This window comes from Hyla sarda, chromosome 11, assembly GCF_029499605.1.
Source record: "Hyla sarda isolate aHylSar1 chromosome 11, aHylSar1.hap1, whole genome shotgun sequence".
Classification (NCBI taxonomy): Eukaryota; Metazoa; Chordata; class Amphibia; order Anura; family Hylidae; genus Hyla; species Hyla sarda.
In genome coordinates, this window is record NC_079199.1 from 95,370,256 (window position 1) to 95,386,806 (window position 16,551).

At 44.8% G+C, this 16,551-nt stretch overlaps 1 protein-coding gene across 2 annotated transcripts in view; it reads left to right on the plus strand.

Annotated features, from left to right (window-relative positions):
- The first annotated feature begins 3,913 nt into the window (after window positions 1-3,913).
- The window catches only part of PAK6 (p21 (RAC1) activated kinase 6), an 83,102-nt gene continuing 70,464 nt past the window's right edge, over window positions 3,914-16,551 (plus strand). The window contains exon 1 of one of the 2 annotated variants that reach the window (XM_056546177.1): window positions 3,914-4,107. In XM_056546177.1, coding sequence (XP_056402152.1) covers window positions 3,949-4,107 — 159 coding nt within the window. In that variant the 5' untranslated portion in view covers window positions 3,914-3,948. Of the gene's footprint in view, window positions 4,108-11,913; window positions 12,522-16,551 lie in introns of those variants that run through there. The other variant, XM_056546179.1, reaches the window with a different exon arrangement.

The window sequence follows — 16,551 nt, forward strand, 5'->3', positions numbered from 1 at the left end:
ATTATAGTGATAAGTACTAGAGATGAGCGAACTTACAGTAAATTCGATTCGTCACTAACTTCTCGGCTCGGCAGTTGATGACTTTTCCTGCATAAATTAGTTCAGCTTTCCGGTGGGCTGGAAAAGGTGGATACAGTCCTAGGAAAGAGTCTCCTAGGACTGTATCCACCTTTTCCAGCCCACCGGAGCACCTGAAAGCTGAACTAATTTTATGCAGGAAAAGTCATCAACTGCCGAGCCGAGAAGCTCGTGATGAATCGAATTTACTGAAAGTTCGCTTATCTCTAAGTACTGGAAGGATTAAGATTTTTTTTAATAGAAGTAATTTACAAATCCGTTTAAATTTCTGGCACCAGTTGATTAAAAAAATTTTCTACTGGAGTACCCCTTTAAAGATGCTCTCTAGATTTTTAGCAGGCCATAGCTCAGTGTTTTCCAACCAGTGTACCTCCAGCTGTTGCAAAACTATGACTCCCAACATGCTGGGAGTTGTAGGTTTGCAACAGCTGGAGGCACTCTGGTTGGGAAACACTGCCGCCTGAGCAGATGTCTGACTTCGGGGCGTTTGTGGTCCTGACAGTCCTGTATTTCCACATACAAATGATAGTGACATTTTCCTAATTCTAGCAGTAATGCCAAGTTAGACAAAAGTCAGCTATTCAGTACCCTATGGGCGGTGTCTTCATATACAAGTGTAGTATGCAGGGTGAACGGTGATCTGTTAAAGGGGTACTCCAGTGGAAAAAAAAATGTTTTAAATCAACTGGTGCCAGAAAGTGAAACAGATTTGTAAATTACTTCTATAAAAAAAAAAAAAAAAAAAAAATTACCCTTCCAGTACTTATCAGCGGCTGTATGCTAAAGAGGAAATTCTTTTATTTTTGAATTTCTTTTGTCTTGACCACAGTGCTCTCTGCTGACATCTCTGTCTGTATCAGGAACTGTCCAGAGCAGGAGAAAATCCCCACCTATGCTGGTCCGGACAATTCCTGACACGGACAGAGGTGTCAGCAGAGAGCACTGTGGACAAGACAAAAAAAAGAAATTCAAAAAGAAAATAATTTCCTCTTAGCATACAGCTGCTAATAAGTACTGGAAGGGTAAAGATTATTTTTTTTTTAATAGAAGTAATTTACAAATCTGTTTAACTTTCTGGCACCGGTTTATATAAAAAAAAAATGTAATAAAGTTTTTCACCGGAGTTCCCCTTTAATCTAGTGTTCCCCAGCCTCTGAAGGCGGTCAGCACATGATGGGAGTTGTAGTTGGTGTTTTTTTTTTTTTTTTTTTATATACACTGTTTATGAGTAAGGTTTATTGTAAGTCTATAAGCAGCTCCTCTGCGATGTCTTCTCTGCGTTCATTGAGTCTCGGAATATCGGAGGTGAACGGACAAATGGTGGATGGACGCTGTATGGGTTCAATCCAAGTCCGTGGAACTCAATTTGTATATGAAATCATACAGTGGGGCAAAAAAGTATTTAGTCAGCCACCAATTGTGCAAGTTCTCCCACTTAAGGGTGCGTTCCAACAGGGCGTATACGCAGCGTATTTGACGCTGCGCAAAATTTATGGCAGCAGCGGGAAATACGCTGCGTATTCCTTGCTCACTATACACACAGGGCTTTCCGGCGGCAGCCCTATGCGTGTAGTGAGTTATGGAGGTGGAGCCGCGCGTCACAGACACACCGGCACACGGCCCCGCCTCCAAAACTCACTACACACATAGGGCTGCCGCCGGAAAGCCCTGTGTGTATAGTGAGCAAGGAATACACAGCGTATTTCCCGCTGCTGCCATAAATTTTGCGCAGCGTCAAATACGCTGCGTATACGCCCTGTGGGAACGCACCCTAAAAGCATGAGAGGCTGTAATTTCCATCATAGGTTATAACCTCAACGATGAGACATAATGAGAAAAAAAAAAATCCATAAAATCATTGTCTGATTTTTAAATAATTTATTTGCAAATTATGGTGGAAAATAAGTATTTGGTCACCTACAAACAAGCAAGAATTCTGGCTCTCACAGACCTGTAACTTCTTCTTTAAAGGGGTTATCCAGGGAAAAAAAAAAAAATATATATATATATATATATATATATATATATATATATATATATATAATTAAATAAAAATTTCCAACTGGCTCCATAAAGTTTTATATAACAGATTTGTAAGTTCTATATAAAAAAAATAAAAAATCTTAATCCTTTCAGTACTTATGAGCTGCTGAAGTTGAGTTGTTCTTTTCTGTCTTTGTGCTCCCTGATGACGCCTGTCCAGAGTAGAAGAAAATCCACATAGCAAACCTCTCCTACTCTGTGCAGTTCCCGAGACAAGCAGAGATGTCAGCAGAGAGCACTGTCGCCTGACAAAAAAGTCAGCAGCTTCAGCAATTTCAGCAGCTGATTAAAAAAAAAAAAAAAAAAATATCTTGATCCTGTTTAACTTTCTGGAGCCAGAAAAAAATTTTTTTTTTCCCTAGAATACCCCTTTAAGAGTCTCCTCTGTCCTCCAGTCGTTACCTATATTAATGGCTCCTGTTTGAACTTATTAGTATAAAAGACACCTGTCCACAACCTCAGACAGTCACACTCCAAACACGACCAAAGAGCTGTCGAAGGACACCAGAAACAAAATTGTAGACCTGCACCAGGCTGGGAAGACTGAATCTGCAATAGGCAAGCAGCTTGGTGTAAAGAAATCAACTGTGGGAGCAATTATTAGAAAATGGAAGACATACAAGACCACTGATAATCTCCCTCCATCTGGGGCTCCACGCAAGATATCACCGCGTGGTGTCAAAATGATCACAAGAACGGTGAAAAAAAAAATCCCAGAACCACACAGGAGGATCTAGTGAATGACCTGCAGAGAGCTGGGACCAAAGTAACCTGCAGTCTTGCATTCGTCACCCACCTCTTTGAACTGCACGCCGGGCTGCCACAAACTGCCGGGTGCTGACCAAGGGGTAGGAGTATCGTGACGTCACACCCTGCCCCCGCTATGCAAGTCTATGGGAGGGGGCGTGACTGTCGTCACGCCCCCTCCCATAGACTTGCATAGCGGGGGCAGGGTGTGACGTCATGATACCCCGACCCCGTGGTCGGCACCCGGCAGTTTATGAGCTGGGACCCCCGCGGCCATCACGTCCCCTCCCATAGACTTGCATAGCGGGGGCAGGGTGTGACGTCATGATACTCCGACCCTGTGGTCGGCACCAGGCAGTTTATGAGCTGGGACCCCCGTGGCCATCACGTCCCCTCCCATAGACTTGCATAGCGGGGGCGGGGCGTGACGTCATGATACTCCGACCCCGTGGTCGGCACCCGGCAGCTTGTGAGCTGGGACCCCCCGTGGCCATCACGTCCCCTCCCATAGACTTGCATAGCGGGGGCGGGGCGTGACGTCACGATACCCCGACCCCGTGGTCGGCACCTGGCAGTTTATGAGCTGGGACCCCTGCGGCCGTCACGCCCCCTCCCATAGACTTGCATAGCGGGGGCGGGGCGTGACGTCACGATACCCCGACCCCGTGGTCGGCAGTTTATGAGCTGGGACCCCCCGCGGCCATCACACCCCCTCCCATAGGCTTGCATAGCGGGGGCGGGGCGTGACGCCACAATACTCCGACCCCGTGGTCGGCACCCGGCAGTTTGTGAGCTGGGACCCCCCCGCAGTCAGACATCTTCTCCCTTATCCTTTGGATAGATGATAAAATGTCTTCACCCCTTTAACATACCGGGATGCCGCCCCCGAAACGTGACGTGAATGGGCCCTAAAAGAGAACAAAGATCTTGTTATATGATCTGCTCGAAGGACGTGCGATCGTTTCTCCGACGATTAGGGGTTTTTATGATTTGTTTTCAGAACCTCTGAACAGTGGGCTCCTTCTGTCAGAACAAATGGGATGTTACTTAGTAAGACTAAATATTTGTGTTGGGAAGCACATGAGGGAAAAGGTTACGTCTCGATGTGTTACGCCAAACACCCAGACAATCAGCAGACTCCTATCTGATGGAGCCGGGTGTTATTCTTCTGGAGTTCTGTACATAGGAGACGACCTTCGAGTTCCTGGACATTCAGTACGATCCCTGGTGGGCAGGATGGTAAGGAGTCTATATATATATATATATATATATAACAAACACAATCCAGCATTACCTGTGTGGATGGGGCCATATAGACCTATGTAGGATTATTTAGGGATTATGTAGGATTATTGCAGTCATTTTATACTATGACTCGACTCGTTTGTTTTATATCTAATTGTAAATGCTAATGGAATGTTATTGAGATTGTTATTGTTATTGTGATCCATTCTAAGCTCTAGTTTCTCTTTGTTGGGCTTTATCTTTAATCTTTTAAGGTTGCACCTACCTGTAGTGACACAGATGACCGGATCTGGGGAGTCGGAACAGGTTATTGACGATTTCTTTAATAGGGCATAGTTTACTAACCCTTTATCGATTGACCTATATTTTTTTGTTTTTTTATCCAAGAGCCATTGTTTCTGTGTATTGACTGAGGTGAGTGTGTTTTGGGGGGGGGGGGGGGGGTGTTTGCGGGACACATTGTAATTTAATTTTAGCATTTTATGTATTGAGAAACCAGAGAAAAAAGGGGTACTTCAGGAATTTTATTTTATTTGACTGTGCTACAGCGGCTGTAAAGTTAGTGTAGTTCATAATATAGTGTCCACAGTCCTAATAGAGAAAGAAACCCGGCACTGAAGGCTAGCCGTCCACGGCACTCGGGTATAAATGCTGTACGGACCTTCCCGGTGCTCACATATAGGGAATCGGTAACAAGTCCATGCAAAAGACGAAAAAGAGGGAGCACTCACCAGGTCTTGCGGGATGAATCAAGCTTCTTTATTCATATGGATATGCTTGACAACATGGGTACACATTAGGGAAAGCAGGTAAACAGGCGGGGGAGAGAGAGAGGGCGACGGTCCGTATTCGCGCTCGTAGCGCTTCGTCAGGCCCCTCCTAGGGGCCTGACGAAGCGCTACGAGCGCGAATACGGACCGTCGCCCTATCTCTCAACCCCCGCCTGTTTACCTGCTCTCCCTAATGTGTACCCATGTTGTCAAGCATATCCACATAATATAGTGTCTGTACCTGTGTGTGACGGTTTTCTGGCGATTCTTCTGTGATTTTCGCCCCAAACATTTCTTTTTAACAGCATATAAAATTACTCAGGTCTCGGGTTTTCCCAAGTTGCAGTGCGTCAAGACATGACATCACTACTCAGGTGATGACAGGGAGCCTGTCTGCTTCAATGAGTGGAGCGACCGCTGAGTGGGAGAGAGTCCATTTTGCAACTGCTGTAGGCACCCTGTTTAGAAAGCACTGGTCTTTTGAATGGAATGCAACTCATTTGTGTTTCAATGGGTGGGGTGGCTGATGTGTGAGAGGGAGGAAAGTGACGTCAAACTTACAAGAATGGAACTATGGGATGTGTAGTTTGAGAATGATATCCAACAGAAAATCCAGCAGGTAAGTACTAAAATCCCCTTATGGTGGATAACGAGGGACCCCCCGCAATCAGACATCTTATCCTCCATCCTTTGGATAGGGGATAAGATGTCTTAGGACTGGAGTACCCCTTTAACTTTATTCTGCTGGTCAATTTGATTACAGCATGTAATTCCATTGCCCCGTAACCTCTGAGGACGTCACTTAGGTGGCGAAACATTATGGGGGGGGGGGGGGGGGAAGGCTCAGTGACATTTTTAATCACAGCACCGTACACTACTAATTCTTGGACGCACACTGCAGTGTGCCTTGGTTATTTCTGATGCACACAGTACACTTAAATAGTGACCATGAATGCGAACACACGTTAGTGTAGTAGCGCTGCGGAATCTGTAGGCGCTATATAAATAAATTATTATTATTATTTATAACCTTTTTGTTCTGGCTCAGATTTATTTATTGTTACAATACAGGTTTCCTTTTATCTTCCATTTCTAGTGAGGGTAAAAAGTGGATTTTTTGTAGTTTATGCAGCCTATAAACTCCAGCCATGGCCCATGCCTCCTCCATGCTGCTGCATCAGTAGTTTCCTGTGCCATCTGGGGGGATGCACCAGTGTGCTCGCACGGCTTCTTAAAGGGGTACTCCGGTGGAAAACTGTTTTTTATTTTTTATTTTTTTTTTAAATCAACTGGTGCCAGAAAGTTAAACGCATTTGTAAATGACTTCTCTTACAAAAATCTTAATCCTTCTAGTACTTATTAGCTGCTGAATACTACAGACTTTTTGGAACACAGAGCTCTCTGCTGACATCACGAGCACAGTGCTCTCTGCTAACATAACGAGCACAGAGCTCTCTGCTGACATCACGAGCACACGAGCACAGAGCTCTCTGCTGACATCACGAGCACAGTGCTCTCTGCTGACATCACGAGCACAGTGCTCCCTGCTGACATAATGAGCACAGTGCTCTCTGCTGACATCACGAACACAGTGTTCTCTGCTGACATCTCTGTCCATTTTAAGAACTGTTCAGATAGGAGAAAATCCCCATAGCAAACATATGCTGCTCTGGACAGTTCCTAAAATGGACAGAGATGTTGGCAGAGAGCTCTGTGTTCCAAAAAGAAAATAATTTCCATTGTAGTATTCAGTAGCTAATAAGTATTGAAAGGATTAAGATTTTTTAATAGAAGTAATTTACTAATCTGTTTAACTTTCTGGCACCAGTTGATTTAAAAAAATAAAATAAAAAAAAAGTTTTCCACCAGAGTACCCCTTTAATAGAAACAGCGCACACAACCAAAATCCAGTCCCCTGCCAATCACTGCTCAGTGCCGTTAACATTTAGGAAGCAGCTCCACCTTGTCCACCTTCCTAGAGCAATAGGTTTCTTAGTGTCGTAATGAAGGTATTCTGCCGTTCAGTATACTCTGTTCTTGGTCTCTTCCTGCCGTCCTGACTCTGCCTTACCCCCCTGTATCATATACTGTAACTATATAACCTCTCCTGCATACAACCGGATGCAGCTTCATTCTGTCTCTGACCACTCTACTATGTTGACTGCCCACAACTTTGACGCTGAACTCTGCCTGACCCCCCTTGTGCCATGTATCGGTGTCACCAGGTCCACAGGGCCACCCAACACCCAAACCAGGACCACTGTAATGGTAGAAACACAGATACGCTGTAGATTCTCTGCAGTGGAAAATGCGCCAAAGACAGAAGTGGATCAAGCTGGAAGGGGATAAATAATGGAAGGTGTTTTACTTCCCTCTTCCAGTTATATCCACTTCAGCCTTTGGCACATTTTCTGCTGCAGAAAATCTGCAGTGTATTCGGGCTGTGGGTTCTCACCCTAAGATGTTAAAGGAAACGGAAGCACAGAAAAAGCGGGGGTTCTGTCTCCCAAGCGCTACTGTATAAATGCGTCAGGATGCCATATGGATACACAGGATACTTTTATTTTATTCGTAAAGAGTACAACTGGACAACGCGTTTCGGGGTGTTCTCACACCTTCCTCAGGTCCACAACAATCATTTTGCGGCGTCCTGTAGATATGTTCCTGTGTAGCAACCTGGTTGTCCCTAGAAGTGATGTCCAGATCCCTGTATGGGATTTAAAACCTAAGGCAGTGTTTCCCAACCAGGGGGCCCCTACTGTTGCAAAACTACAACTCCCAGCATGCCCAGACTGCCAAAGGCCTAGGTCCTAGGGGCTACTTGGACAGCATCTTTGAGAGTGGCCTAAAGCACAGTAGGTCCACATTGTATGTTACACAGGGTTATCACATTTATATCGTTTTTTATATATACTTTTTTTTTCCGTATTCCGACCCCAGTAACTTTATTTTTATTTCTCCAGTATTGTTTTTGGTTGGATGTGACTTTTAACCCATGGAGTAAGGTGATCAAAAAATATACATTTTGGCAATTTCTTTTACCATTGTAATTACTAGAGATGAGCGAACTTACAGTAAATTCGATTCGTCTCTTTCCTAGGACTGTATCCACCTTTTCCAGCCCACCGGAGCACCTGAAAGCTGAATTAATTTATGCAGGAAAAGTCATCAACTGCCGAGCCGAGAAGTTTGTGACGAATCGAATTTACTGTAAGTTCGCTCATCTCTAGTAATTACCATTATGAGGGCTACGAGCCATTTGAGGGCTTTTTTTTTGAACCACCAATTGTACTTTTTACGTGTGAAGGCATAGTGAGTGAGGGCGGGCTCAGTGCTTTTCCTCGGACACGCCCCTTCCTGAGCAGTGGATGCCAGAATGAGTGAGTAGCATAATACAGAAACTAGCCACATAAAAAAGACATGTAAAGTATCTGCATGACCTAGCGCAGTGGTCTCCAACCTGCGGACCTCCAGATGTTGCAAAACTACAACTCCCAGCATGACCGGACAGCCAAAGGCTGTCCGGTCATGCTGGGAGTTGTAGTTTTGCAGCATCTGGAGGTCCGCAGGTTGGAGACCACTGACCAGCGAGTAACATATGGAAGCATAAATTTTTTAGGCATCGGGGCCTTTTTTCGATTTGTTTTCTTTCCCCACACAACCCTTTTAACCAGTTTTTCTCCATCTGGAGAGCGAAGTTCTCAGTCATTGAAGTTGATCGTCATCGTAGTTTTGCAGCATCTGGAGGTCCGCAGGTTGGAGACCACTGACCTAGCGAGTAACATATGGAAGCATAAATTTTTTAGGCACCGGGGCCTTTTTTCGATTTGTTTTCTTTCCCCACACAACCCTTTTAACCAGTTTTTCTCCAGCTGGAGAGCGAAGTTCTCAGTCATTGAGGTGACCCTAGTGTGAACAGTATTTTTTTGTATCTGCTATGAAATATAATAGTTAAACAAACTGCTGACAGACGGGTGTCTATTTCCCAGCAGACATTCAATTAACACGGCAGTCTAAAGACTAACACGTCTGCACTATAGCCGCTGCGCGCGCCCCTACAACTCAGACTATGTCATTACTCGGACACAGACTGATGCGTCAGCCCGAGATGCTAAGTGGCTCCTGAGGGAAGGAAAATTTAAAGTGCAGGTTCTCCTCTGAAATAAGCAATAATGATAATACTAAAGGTGTACGGGATGATCAGAGAATACCCAGGGCAAGTACACTGCCCAAAAAAATAAAGGGAACGCTTAAAGGGGTACTCCGGTGAAAACCTTTTTTCTTTTAAATCAACTGGTGCCAGAAAGTTAAACATATTTGTAAATTGCTTCTATTAAAAAATCTTAATCCTTCCAGTACTTATTAGCTGCTGAATGCTACAGAGGAAATTCCTTTATTTTTTGGAACACTGATGACATAACGAGCACAGTGCTCTCTGCTGACATCTCTGTCCATTTTAGCAACCGTGCATAGCAGATGTATGCTAAGGGCAGCATGGTGGCTCAGTGGTTAGCACTGCTGCCTTACAGTGCTGGGGCCTTGGGTTCAAATCCCACTAAGGACAACAATAAATAAAGAGTTATTATTATTATTATAATGACATCAGCAAAGAGCACTGTGCTCGTGATGTCATCAGAGAGCATTCCAAAAAGAATTTCCTCTGTAGTATTCAGCAGCTAATAAGTACAGGAAGGATTAAGATTTTTTAATAGAAGTAATTTACAAATCTGTTTAACTTTCTGGCACCAGTTGATTTAAAAGAAAAAAGGTTTTCACCGGAGTACCCCTTTAACACAATGTAACTCCAAGTCACTGACACTTGTGTGAAATCCCACTGTCCACTCAGGAAGAACACTGATTGACAATCAATTTCATATGGAACAGACAACAGGTGAAAATTATAGTCGATTAGCAAGACACCCCCAATAAAGGAGCGGTTCTGCAGGTGGTGACCACAGACCACTTCTCAGTTCCTATGCTTCCTGGCTGATGTTTTGGTCACTTTTGAATGCTGGCGGTGCTTTCACTCTAGTGGTAGCATGAGATGGAGTCTACAACGCACACAAGTGGCTCAGGTAGTGCAGCTCATCCAGGATGGCACATCAATGTGAGCTGTGGCAAGAAGGTTTTCTGTGTCTGTCAGCGTAGTGTCCAGAGCATGGAAGTGCTACCAGGAGACAGGCCAGTACATCAGGAGACGTGAAGGAGGCCGTAGGAGGGCAACAACCCAGCCACCCACTCAAATGGTCATTGGTCAGAAACAGACTCCATGAGGGTGGTATGAGGGCCCGACGACCACAGGTGGGGGTTGTGCTTACAGCCCAACACCATGCAGGGCGTTTTGCAACATCCTCCAGCATGACCGGTTTGGCGGTGGGTCAGTAATGGTGTGGGGTGGCATTTCTTTGGGGGGCAGCACAGCCCTCCATATGCTTGCCAGAGGCAGCCTGCCTGCCATTAGGTACCGAGATGAGATCCTCAGACCCCTTGTGAGACCATATGCTGGTGCGGTTGGCCCTGGGTTCCTCCTAATGGAAGACAATGCTAGACCTCATGTGGCTGGAGTGTGTCAGCAGTTCCTGCAAGAGGAAGGCATTGATGCTATGGACTAGCCCGCCCATCCCCCAGACCTGAATCCGATTGAGCACATCTGGGACATCATGTCTCGCTCCATCCACCACAGACTGTCCAGGAGTTGGCGGATGCTTTAGTCCAGGTCTGGGAGGACATCCCTCAGGAGACCATCCTCCACCTCATCAGGAGCATGCCCAGGCGTTGTAGGGAGGTCATACGGGTGTGGCGAAGCCACGGGGTTGTCAGCTGAGGTGTATGGGGCAGGTGTTGTTAACCCCTTCGTGTTTGTAATGCCAGGGCGTGCTTTTAACAGAGAGCCACCCGAAAGGTAGCACCGCTATCCCTAGGTTAGGCAGGGCAAATAAGAGTCTAAGGCCAGGTCAGGGTTAACGGTAACTTTACGAAGGCAGACAGATGGTAATAGTCTTTACAGCTCGGCCAGGATCCCAGAGAGGTGACCAGTAACACAGGGGACCTCGCAGCTTGCTGGGACTTGCAGTGACTTGGACAGACTCTAGCACAGTCACGCCGACTATAATAGACTTGACTGTAGATAGTGACCGCAGACAGAGACGACTTGACTTACAGGCTTGTGGCTTTAATTTAGGCTTGAGGCCTCCAGATGTGCTGGACACTGGCTCTGAGAGGTCTGGACTGGACTTGACCTCAGGATTTAAGAGCAAGAAAAAGGCAGATTGTAGAACCTCCCCCTCTGCGGGTCACCTGGTCACCTGGTGCTCTCTGGGTAGCAAATCATCTGACTTTAACATGCGCACACACACACACATTTATATACTTACATATATTTACACACACACACACACACACACACATATATATATATATATACACACACATATACTTATATATTGCACACACAATATATATACACATATATACATACACACATATGTACACTTGTATATTTTACACACACACACACACACATATATATATATATATATATATATATATATATATAAATATATATGTGTATACACACACACGTTGTGTTCCTAGCAGTCCTTATAATATATAGAACCTATAAGAGGCATGGAATCTATACGATGAATAATTTATATCCATATCAAGCCATATTACCCATGAACCACGTGACCCGCTGTACGTACCCTGCGCATGATATACCCCCGATACATCCGTGTATTATATAGTCTGCCTCTCATTTTATGTATCTGCCAGTGGTTACTATAGAAACAGCCGAGAAACTGTGTCAAGTGGATTTTCCCCCCGTAATGTAATTATTGGCTTAAAGTAGAGATAGTGACTCTTCTCCTCCAATCCGATTCCTATAGACACATTCACTGTCCGTCAGTATAGCCAAAATTCAAGGGATGAGAAACGGGAGATGCAACATTTGCCTTCTACAAAGCATTCTAGCCCCCCCCCCCACCCCCCACCCCCCAGCATAATAATAATAGGGCTATTACACTGGTCAGCCGAGATTAACCCTTTCATTGTGCCGCCATTTATTGGCTGGCTTGACATAAAGGCTCTAAACGCCGCCCACCGTAGGGGGACGAGGGGGTTAAGTGAAGGCTGAATGCTTCTATTCCTGTCTGAGTTGTGAATTTGCGGGGTCTCATTCATGCCAATGACATCAGCCGCCTCCCCATGGCAACTAGAGGCTGTAGTAAAATTCCCAGGCAACATTTAAGTCAGAAGGTGCCGAAAGAGAACAGGTTGGATGAGAGTCATTAAAGGAGGGATTGGATTTCTCCAGCGAGGGACGCACCTTAGCATTGGATGGACGTGTTACATGGTCCGGTGTTATTTTAGGACACCAGCGAGGAATTGTCCTTTATCGGGGGGTCCGGCGTCGGCTTTGTTCCTTACTGGAGAGAAGGTGGTTGACCTTCTCTTCTCGTTGATGGTCTACGGAGAAGTAACTCAGCAGGTGCTCTGGCTCAGAATGAGGAACCATCTACGCTTTTCGCTCCGGCGCTCTGTTTGGAGAACATTACCTTGTGTTATTGCGGGGACGGCGATTCTGCACCCGCTATAGTGGATCCGGCACTTCCTAGGTTGCAGTCTCCCGGGACGCAGGTAACCGCGCACCTCATGTCATGACATGGACAATTTTTTTTATCGTACATTTTATTGACACAGAAGACGGTGTAATGAGATGACATTACAGTGATCCCTCAACCTACAATGGCCTCAACATACAATAGTTTCAACATACAATGGTCTTTTCTGGACCATTGTAACTTGAAACCAGACTCAACATACAATGCTACGGACAGTCCAGATCTGTGAAATGTTTCAATGGCCGGAAGAACCGACTTATGAGAATGGACATTTTACTGGTAAATCACCTGTATTACTGAAGTGTATGCACTGACTGGTGTCTGGTAGCGCCCTCTACAGTACAGGGAGGTATTACATGTTCTGTACTCTTTACCTGTATTACTGAAGTGTATGCACTGACTGGTGTCTGGTAGCGCCCTCTACAGTACAGGGAGGTATTACATGTTCTGTACTCTTTACCTGTATTACTGAAGTGTATGCACTGACTGGTGTCTGGTAGCGCCTCCTACAGTACAGGGAGGTATTACATGTTCTGTACTCTTTACCTGTATTACCGAAGTGCATGCACTGACTGGTGTCTCGTAGCGCCCCCTACAGTATAGGGAGGTATTACATGTTCTGTACTACTCTTTACCTGTATTACTGAATTGTATGCACTGACTGGTGTCTGGTAGCACCCCCTACAGTACAGGGAGGTATTACATGTTCTGTATACTCTTTACCTGTATTACTGAAGTGTATGTACTGACTGATGTCTGGTAGCACCCTCTACAGTACAGGGAGGTATTACATGTTCTGTACTCTTTACCTGTATTACTGAAGTGTATGCACTGACTGGTGTCTGGTAGCGCCTCCTACAGTACAGGGAGGTATTACATGTTCTGTACTCTTTACCTGTATTACCGAAGTGCATGCACTGACTGGTGTCTCGTAGCGCCCCCTACAGTACAGGGAGGTATTACATGTTCTGTACTACTCTTTACCTGTATTACTGAAGTGTATGCACTGACTGGTGTCTGGTAGCACCCCCTACAGTACAGGGAGGTATTACATGTTCTGTATACTCTTTACCTGTATTACTGAAGTGTATGTACTGACTGATGTCTGGTAGCACCCCCTACAGTACAGGGAGGTATTACATGTTCTGTACTCTTTACCTGTATTACTGAAGTGCATGCACTGACTGGTGTCTGGTAGCGTCCCCTACAGTACAGGGAGGTATTACATGTTTTATACTACTCTTTACCTGCATTACTGAAGTGTATGCACTGACTGGTGTCTGGTAACGCCCCCTACAGTACAGGGAGGTATTACATGTTCTGGACTCTTTACCTGTACCAGGGATTGCTTCTCCTTTGGACACCAGGTGAGGGCAGCTCCATGTTACTTTTTTAGGACACTGTGTTCTGTACAGGACCCTGAAGAAGCTCCTGTCCTCTACATAGACCAGTGTTTCCCAAGCAGGGTGCCCCCAGCTGTTGCAAAACTACAACTCCCAGCATGCCCGGACAGCCAAAGGCTGTCCGGGCATGCTGGGAGTTGTAGTTTTGCAACAGCTGGAGGCTCCCTGCTTGGGAAACACTGACATAGAAAGTGATTTACAGCTCCCAGCAGATCTTTCTTACTTTTATATATAAGCATTTGCTTTATCTATATTAGTTATCTACTTATTTTTTTGTGTTTTGGGATTGACCTTAATACAGAAACAGTAGGTTAGACCGGTCATAAATGCTTCACTCAGCAATAGTTTCTTAGCATGCATGTCATGTGACAATTTGAATATACAATGAATATACACATCCCCCCCCCCAACACATATATAGCAGTTGGTGTATGGGAGTATGGTATGACACATGGATTCATGCGTCACCCCCCCAGGCCCTGTATGAGGCCCGAGGGGGTACGAGGATTTGTGACCTGAGTTGATGCCTTTGGGCGCAGACATTTGTCCTTTACAGACGGGACAATGAAGACAATTCAGATTGTAATTTCTTATCTTTGATAAAATATGGAGATGACCCGACAAATAACCTTAAAGGGGTACTCCGGTGGAAAACTTTATTTTATTTTTTTTTTTTATAAACTGGTGCCAGAAAGTTAAACAGATTTGTAAATTACTTCTATAAAAAAAATCTTAATCCTTCCAGTACTTATTAGCTGCTGAATACTACAGAGGAAATTATTTTCTTTTTGGAACACAGAGCTCTCTGCTGACATCACGAGCACAGTGCTCTCTACTGACATCTCTGTCCATTTTAAGAACTGTCCAGAGTAGGAGAAAATCCACATAGCAAACATTTGCTGCTCTGGACAGTTCCTAAAATGGACAGAGGTGTCAGCAGAGGGCACTGTGGTCATGATGTCAGCAGAGAGCTCTGTGTTCCAAAAAGAACAAAAAAAACTAATAATAATACTGCAGAGACCAGTATGGTTGCTTCTAGAGATGAGCGAACTTACAGTAAATTCGATTCGTCACGAACTTCTCGGCTCGGAGGTTGCTGACTTATCCTGCTTAAATTAGTTCAGCTTTCCGGTGCTCCGGTGGGCTGGAAAAGGTGGATACAGTCCTAGGAGACTCTTTCCTAGGGCTGTATCCACCTTTTCCAGCCCACGGGAGCACCGGAAAGCTGAACTAATTTATGCAGGAAAAGTCATCAACTGCCGAGCTGAGAAGTTCGTGATGAATCGAATTTACTGTAAGTTCGCTCCTCTCTAGTAGCTTCCAAACCAGAAAATAATGGTAAAAAGTAGAGATGAGTGAACTTACAGTAAATTCGATTCGTCACGAATTTCTCGGCTCGGCAGTTGCTGACTTTTCCTGCATAAATTAGTTCAGCCTTCAGGTGCTACGGTGGGCTGGAAAAGGTGGATACAGTCCTAGGAAAGAGTCTCCTAGGACTGTATCCACCTTTTCCAGCCCACCGGAGCACCGGAAAGCTGAACTAATTTATGCAGGAAAAGCCATCAACTGCCGAGCCGAGAAGTTCGTGACGAATCGAATTTACTGTAAGTTCGCTCATCTCTAGTAAAAAGTATAATCAGTCTTTAATAATTACAACAATTTACACATAAGCAAATTCAAAGATGGCAACCAGTATGGCTGAACTATTCTACTGTAAATACTGCTAAATTTTTGGGTAGAAAGCCTCTTTAAAGGGGTACTCCACTGGAAAACATTTTTTTTCCCCATCAACTAGTGCCAGAAAGTTTAACAGATTTGTAAATTACTTCTATCAAAAAATCTTAATCCTTCCAGTACTTCTCAGTTGCTGTTATGCTCCACAGGAAGTTCTATTCTTTTTGAATTTCCTTTCTGTCTGACCACAGTGCTCTCTGCTGCCACCTCTGTCCATGTCAGGAACTGTCCAGGGTAGGAGCAAATCCCCATAGGAAACCTCTCCTTGCTCTGGACAGTTCCTAAAATGGACAAAGGTGTCAGCAGAGAGCACTGTGGTCAGGCAGAATGGAAATTCAAAAAGAAAAGAACTTCCTGTGGATCATAACAGCAGCTGATAAGTACTGGAAGGATTATGATTTTTTTAATAGAAGTAATTTACAAATCTGTTTCACTTTCTGGCACCAGTTGATGAAAAAAAAAATGTTTTCCAGTGGAATACCCCTTTAACACCTTTGTGGAAATAAACAGTAGTTAGCGGTGTACCAATCTTTAGAGTGACCAAAAATGTACAGTCCCCCTTCTTACCAATGACCGCAGAGTTTCTGCTGTAGTATGTCCAGATCTGGCTGTAATTTATAGCCTCTAATCTGGGTTCAGCCATTGAGGCCTTGTTGGTTCAAGTCCCATAAAAAGCACCTGGACCAGAAGCTGTCCAACCTGGACACCCTTAGGCTAGGTTCAGACTACGGAATTTCCACCTGCAATTCCGCTTTGAAATTGGAGGCGGAAATTCCGCTTGCTAAAATGTATAGTGTAGTGAATGGGTTTCTGTTCACAAATTTACACTTCGGAATTTGTGAAGCGGAATTTGTGAATGGAAAATCCGCTTGGAAATTTCCGCCTGAAGAAAGGGGTTGCTCATTCTTC